The sequence below is a fragment of the Propithecus coquereli genome, unplaced genomic scaffold (assembly GCF_000956105.1).
Source record: "Propithecus coquereli isolate 6110/MARCELLA unplaced genomic scaffold, Pcoq_1.0 Scaffold294, whole genome shotgun sequence".
Lineage (NCBI taxonomy): Eukaryota > Metazoa > Chordata > Mammalia > Primates > Indriidae > Propithecus > Propithecus coquereli.
The window spans coordinates 3,680,944-3,687,624 of NW_012148552.1; the positions used below are offsets into that span (position 1 = coordinate 3,680,944).

Below are 6,681 nucleotides of genomic sequence, written 5' to 3' on the forward strand. Positions count from 1 at the left end.
ATTTTCAACCCAGCAGCGGAGGGGCCCTCTTTAAAATGCTAAGACAGCGCACACTGCTTTGCTCAGAACCCTCCAGGGTTTCTGCTTCCAGGAACGGCTGCCCAGGCCTTGCCGAGGAGAACCAAACACGGAACGAAACGTCACAGACGCCCGGCCTTCTCCCCGCCCCCCCCAGGCTGCTCACCTGTCCAGGAAGCCGAAGGGCCCGTAGTCGAGGGTGAGCCCCACGATGCTCATGTTGTCGGTGTTGAGCACGCCGTGGCAGAAGCCGACACACTGCCACTCGGCCACCATCCGCGCCGTGCGCCGTGTCACCTGGGGCGGGGCAGAGGCTGTCGCTCCCTCCCGTGGGCCCTGCCCTCTCTCGTCCTGAGCGAGGGCAGCCTCCCGCCCTCCTTCCCACCCCGGACTAGCTGCGCCAATCTGAGCGGTTCTCGCTCTCCGGGGACTTCCAGGGGCCTGTTCCAGTATCTGTAATCTCGACCATGGGGGAGACGAGAATGTTTTGTGAGGAAAGGAGAAAGTTTTCCGAGGGAGTTGGAAGGTGTGGGTTCCAGTCCCCACTGACACCGTCTGTTCCCTCATGTGCTCACCAACTTGGCCTTACCCAAACCAGAGACGAGGGAACCCTGACATGCCCCAGCCTCAGGCCCAGCAGGAAGACCCCGTGGAAGCAAGGAAGGAAGTTACCACGTCGCTGGGCAAAACCTGTCCTCGGTGCAGGTCACTGTGCCACCTCCCCTCTGGTGCCACTAGGGCCAGGGTCTGGCTGCCAGCCCTGCTCACTCGACCCCGAACCAGACAGCAGCCCCTGCACAGCCCAGCACCAGCGGGACTTCGAGAACAAGAGCCCAAGACGCAGGGCTGCACCCAAGGGCCCCGTGACCCTGCGCCCAACCGGACGCCAGGCGCCTCACTGGGCACAGGCCCTGCGCACACGTCGCCTCCTGGGAGGCCGTGGAAGCCCTAGGAGTCGGTTGGCACCGTCCTGCTTCACTGACAGAAACACCAAGGCTCAGGCCGCCCGCCACGTCTGCGCCAGAGCGTGAGGCGGAGCCCACCGGCCCTCCCGGCACCTGCGGCCCCATCACTCGCCTGCACGGAGGGGGCCGGGGTGGGGGTGGAGGGACTGACCGCGCAGGACGGAGCCCAGCAAATCCCGCCTGGCGCTCACTGCCGCCCCCAAGCCACACGCTGAAATGGGCCCACACCCGGCCCTGGTGAGCCGAGTGGTCCCAGCCCCCGCCCCCCACACGGCCTGAGCCTTCCCCCATCGCCTCCGCCCACCGGGCAAGGCCGGGTCCCCCCACTGCACTCCGGCGACCTCCGAAAAGGAGGTCAGGTCGTGGGGGGGCGGGTGCGCCGTCTGTGGGGCAGGGACCACGCCTGACAGCTGGGGGGGTGGGCCGAGACCCAGGCCAGGGCAGTCAGCGTCTCCCCCAAGTCAACGCCCTGTGCTGCTCCAGGGTGGTGTGTGTGGTTGGGGCCACCGTGAGCTTTGACCCCAGCACCCAGCAGTGCGTCCCCCAAGCCGACTGCTTCCCTGCCACGCTCTCCCGCCTGCCGAGGCCCCCCGGACCCGAGAGCAGACACAGGGCCCGTCAATGCTGCCGGGTCCGTGACCCTGGGCTTTGGGAGAAGTCCGCCCACGAGTCCCCGGGAGAGGACGGGGCTCAGAGAAGGGCGGGGACTCCGGGCAACGGCTCTGTCCATCAGCCGAAACGACCGTGTGCTCCGCAGCAGGCGAGGGCACCAGTGCCCACCCACCTCCCGGAAGAAGGCCGCGTTCCTCTGCACCCTGTCACCGGCGTGGGCGGCCTGGATCTCGGGGTAGAAGGAGCTGATCACGTAGTCCAGCAACTGCACGCGGATGTCGTTCCGCCCCACGCTGGGGCCCGCACGCCCTGTGTGCTCGTCTGTGGACTTAAAAATCTCAAAGGATCCGAACCTGGAGGGAAGACTCGAGTTTTCAGTAGGTCAACAGGCCCCCGGCCCCTTGTGAAAATAAAGAAGAAAAAGTTACGGCTACTAGATCTTGTAGCCCTACAGCAGGAAGAGAAGCTTGATCAAAACAAAAGCAAACAGGCAACCAAAACGTATCTTGGCTCCAGACGACCAATACAGACGCGTTTCACGTCGGCAGCCGGCACGGACCAAGGCCTGTCCCCGCAGGCTGCGTGTCCTTCCATGCGGAGGGACGGACACAGCCTGTCTGGCACCCTGGGGGAGGGCAGGGCCAGCTGCGAGGGACACCGTGTCGGGAGTGGTCAGCGGCACTCTCAACCAGGCGACTGTCCCCCAGGGGACCTCAGCCGGCATCTGGACATGTTTTCATTGTCACAGCTGGGGTCACTACTGGCAACCGGTGGGCAGAAGCCAGGAACGCTCTCAACACTGCGCAAGGCACAGACGGCCCACGTCAAAGTGCCCACTGGCCACTGTGCAGGGGGCTCTCCCGGGGTCGGGCAGGTCCCCTCCCCCAGAGACCGACACAGTCACCTCAGGCACGGGCGGCGGGCGGCCCCGGCAGGTCGGGAGAAGCCCAAGACTAACTAGGACCTCTGGGCACTCGGTCCAGGCAGTCGGCACTGAGAAGGTGTTGGATGCCAGGCTCCCGTCAAGGACAGGCGCCAGCCCCAAGGGAGTCCACACCAGCCAGCGCTGGGCCATCCCCAGGGTGGCAGCCAGGCACTGGGACACGCCACGTGGGTGAGGCACTGAGTGAGGCCGTTTCCTTGGTCACGTGTGAGTAGGTCCTTGTCGTAACTCCCGGACAGCAGCTCCGTGCGCCTTCCCAGAACCCCACACTCTGCAGACCCTCCCAGGAAGTGCCGCTTGGGGGCTCCCCTCTGGTGCCCAAGCTCCTGCACCGGTCTCTGGTGCCTCAAGGCGTCCAGGCAGGTGGCCTCAGCCTCTGCCTCTCCCGCTCCTGCTGGCTGCGACCAGGCCCTGGACGGGGACCGTGGGCACCACCGTCCACACACAGGACAGGACCCTGAGCCAGAAAGCCATGTGCCTTCGCGTTGTGAATCTCTCCCCGCGGGCGGGAAGCATCCACTTCGTGGACAGTCTGCTTCTGAGACTGCTCCAGGGACAGGCCTGACTGTCTAAGGGGACAGGGCCGTCACTCGGTTTACTGCTTCTACGAGACGTTCTAGCTGCGTAAGCGCAATCTCCTGACTCCGCAAGCAAGTGCACACAGACAGGCCTGAAGGACCCCGGCATTACCTTATGAAAGTGGAAGCTATACGCAACACAACTGTGCACTGTTCATATTTTGGATTACCATCATAGAACACGTCGCGCACCACCGTGGACTCGGACGTGACGCAGGCCCCGGCCCGCGTGGTGGGGATTCCCAGGTGGAACATGGCTTCGCTGCACAGGAACTCTCGGATGCTGGACCGCAGGACTTTGCGCCCGTCAGCCTGTCTGAAATCAAACACGAGCGTTCACCGCGCAGGCCGGGCCAGGAGCCCGCTCCACACCGAGACTCAGGGCAGCGAATGGACAGGACAAGAAAGCTGCTTAAAACCACACTGACATCCCCGCAGACACTCTGGATGACTCCACACACCGTAAGCCCCAGCGTCGCCCGGTCTGGCAGCCACTACAGCGCACTGGCCCATGGCTGGGACAAGTCACGCTGAGGACAGCCGAGCCGCCAGAGCCAGCACGAGGCCTCCCGGGGGAGAGCCAGCACGAGGCCTCCCGGGGGAGACCCAGCGGCTCCCAGCACACCCTCGGGCCTGCAGTTCTGTTTGTGTGGGCGTGTTTTACAAAAACACCAGCACCCACACGTGTACGCCAGCACTGTTTGTAGTAAACACTGAAAACGACCCATGAGGAAGTGGATACAAAAGCAGGTGCCCCTCAGAGTGCAGTCGATGCCCTCTGCCCTGTTCTCAGACGCCGCAGGGCGGGACGGGAACCCGGGCAGGGGTTGGGGCGGCAGGTGGGCCCAGGGCAGAGGTTCCCAGCACTGGGCCAGAGGGGGGCGGGGCAGGGGCAAGGCGCCGAGCACATGCGGTTCGAGGGCGTCTTCACACGCGACAGGGCTCTGCGCGCGGCAGCCTGGGCTTCTGCAGCGAGGCTTGGGAAGGCTGCGGGGATTCCGCTTGATAGCCTCGTATGGGGTGATCTTTCGTTCATGCCGATTCTCTATTTTTTCAGAAAAAGCCGGTGTTCCCAGCCGCCGCTTCACGGCCATCTCTCCAACGCCAGCGCTGCCCCTCACTCGCCGGCTCCAACGGCAGGAGCAGGGGTACGGAGGTGTCCACTGCGCGGCCCGCACAGCGCAAAGCACTCGGGAAGCCACTGGCCACGAAAGCCACCCGCAAGAGTGCGCCCTCTGCTGGGGTGAAGCACCGTGGCCCCGGCCGTTCTCCGAAACCCGCTGCGCTTCTCGCTCGCAATGGCCCCTTCTGGGCTCTGGTGCCAGACGGTGCTAGCTCTCCACGCGGGGGCCTGGAGGCCTCTCTGGTTGGCCGGTTTGAAGACGCCAGCCTGCGTGCTGGCCACACCGAGCGGGACAGAAGCAGGTACTGAAGTTTTTCCATTTTCATTTGTATGTGAATTTTTAACATAAACGTGGGGACATAAAGCAGGAACGCAGGTCAAAATGCTTCCGTGAACGAGTCTTGCAGTTTGACTTACAACAACGATAAGTAAACCTGTTAAACTTTTCTGGACAATGCCAGCATTTGGGTTTTTGAAAAATAAGAGAATTGTTATTGACGGGAAAAGGAAAAGCAGAATATAAGAAAGGACAGTGTCGGCGGCCTGGGCGGGCCTCGCGCTCAGCGCCTGCGGGTGAGGGGCAGGCTGGACATGCGGACCCCAAGCGAACCCACGCAGCGAGCGTGGCGCCGCGGCCGCGGCCAGACCCGGGCTGGGACGCAGCGGTGTCCAGGACCCTCCTGGGCAAGAAGGCACCTGCGACAACTTAGAAACGTCTCTCTGAAGAATAAAAACTCCTGGGAAGACAATGTGCACGACCTCCGTCATGCCCGGACGCCTAGGCCGAGCGGCGGCACGACGGGGCGCACCTGGACCTGCCACACCCTTATCTGGGAGCCTGAGTGTGAGCCACACCTTGGACACCTGGCCTGGCCAGGCAGTCACCACAGGCTCTCAGGTGTGGCAAGGCTGCTCCGGGACTGCGCCAGCCCGGGCCAGGGGCCCAGAGGCCCCTCAGTCCCACCTGCTCTCCGCCTGTCTCCTCCTGCAGTGTGGGAGGAACTGTGCCAGGGCCTGAAGGGCCAAGGTCACCTGTGCCGTGGCTCCACCCCTCCCTGGCTGTGGGATCAGCCCTCCGCCCAGCTAGATGCCACGCTAAGCCCGGAGCCAGTGAAGCCGGCACGGCCAGCGCTGGTCCTGAGTCTGGCGAAAACGACCCTGAAACAGGCAGTCTTGTCGGCCAGACCGGATGTGGCCGCACAGCAAGGGCGGAGGCCCGGGGGTGGACACAGCCGACGGCCCCTGCGTGCATCAGCACTGGCGCCCCCAGGTGGCTCCACGAGGAAGGAGCTCCTCCGCGCCAGCCAGGAGGGGCCGCTCCAACGCCCCGGCACCCGCAGCAGGCAGCAGAAACACCCCCCAAAACCCACACCGCGCGCGCCACTAGGACTGGGCTCAGGCCACTCACAGCCACTCTGGACTTTGGCCTCGAGTCCTGGAGAACTTCTGAGGCCAGGGACCCCGGGACACACTGCGGGGAGGTACGTGGGGCCTCAGTAAGGGTCAAATGACTGATCCCTTCTTTTTCAGTTGTTTATCGTGGTCAAGGACACATAAAATTTACCATCTGAACCATTTCTAAGTGTTCGCGTCGGTGGTATGAAATATGTTCTTAATATTGCACAACCATCACGGCCACGTTTGCAGAGATCCTTTGGTCTTGTGAAATTGAAACTGTCCCCATTAAACATTAACTCCTAACTCCCCTCCCCGAGCCCTGGAACCCGGGTGCATCACACGCACCCACCACGCAGCACTGGTCGCTCCGTGCCTGGCTCCCGTCTCTCCGCAGCGTCCTCAAGGCGCATCCGTGTCGTAACAGGTGTCGGAATTTTCTCCCTTTTTAAGCCTCAATGATACTGTTTGCACGTACGTTTTGTTCATCCATTCATCAGCGGATGGGCGCTCGGGGTCCTTTTCACTTTTTGGCTATTACGAAGAATGGTGCCGCGAACATGGGCGTACAGGTGTCTCTTGGAGACCAGCTTGCGACTCTTCTGCGGACGTACCCAGCCGGAGTGCGGGTCACACGGCAGTTCTGTGCCTAACTTTTTGAGGGAGCACCATAGGGTTTTCCACCGTGGCCGCATCATTTTACGTTCCTACCAGCAGTGCGCAGGGCTTCCAGTTTCTCCCAGTCCATAAACATAGGCTGTGCTTCCGTTTATTTATGTCTTCTTCAGTTTCTTTCAGCAATGTTTTATAGTTCTCATTGCATAAGGCTTACTTCTCATAGCCACTACAGACTTTAGACTCGGTCTTGGAGAATTGTTGAGGCCAGGGACACTGGGACACATGGGGGGAGAGTTATAGGAAGGGCCCGAGTAAGGGTCAAAGGACCCTTTTCTTTTTCTTTTTTGGGAGACAGGGTCTCCCTCTGTTGCCCCGGCTGGAGTGCAGTGGGGTCATCACAGCTCACTGCAGCCTCTGACTCCTGGGCTC

The 6,681-nt window shown here is 62.4% G+C and overlaps 2 protein-coding genes across 2 annotated transcripts in view; one reads left to right on the top strand and one right to left on the bottom strand.

The window, feature by feature from the left end:
* The window catches only part of TUBGCP6 (tubulin, gamma complex associated protein 6), a 35,886-nt gene extending 30,078 nt beyond the window's left edge, over nucleotides 1-5,808 (top strand). The window contains exon 25 of the mRNA XM_012648788.1: nucleotides 4,174-5,808. The gene's annotated coding sequence lies outside the window, so the exon portion shown is untranslated. The remainder of the gene's footprint in view (nucleotides 1-4,173) is intronic.
* Nucleotides 1-6,681, bottom strand: part of LOC105813946 (selenoprotein O) — a 15,414-nt gene that overhangs the window by 6,293 nt on the left and 2,440 nt on the right. Inside the window, exons 2-4 of the mRNA XM_012648790.1 lie at nucleotides 3,229-3,432; nucleotides 1,768-1,948; nucleotides 185-315 (exon numbers count right to left, since the gene is read on the bottom strand). Of these exons, the coding sequence (XP_012504244.1) occupies nucleotides 185-315; nucleotides 1,768-1,948; nucleotides 3,229-3,432 (516 nt within the window). The remainder of the gene's footprint in view (nucleotides 1-184; nucleotides 316-1,767; nucleotides 1,949-3,228; nucleotides 3,433-6,681) is intronic.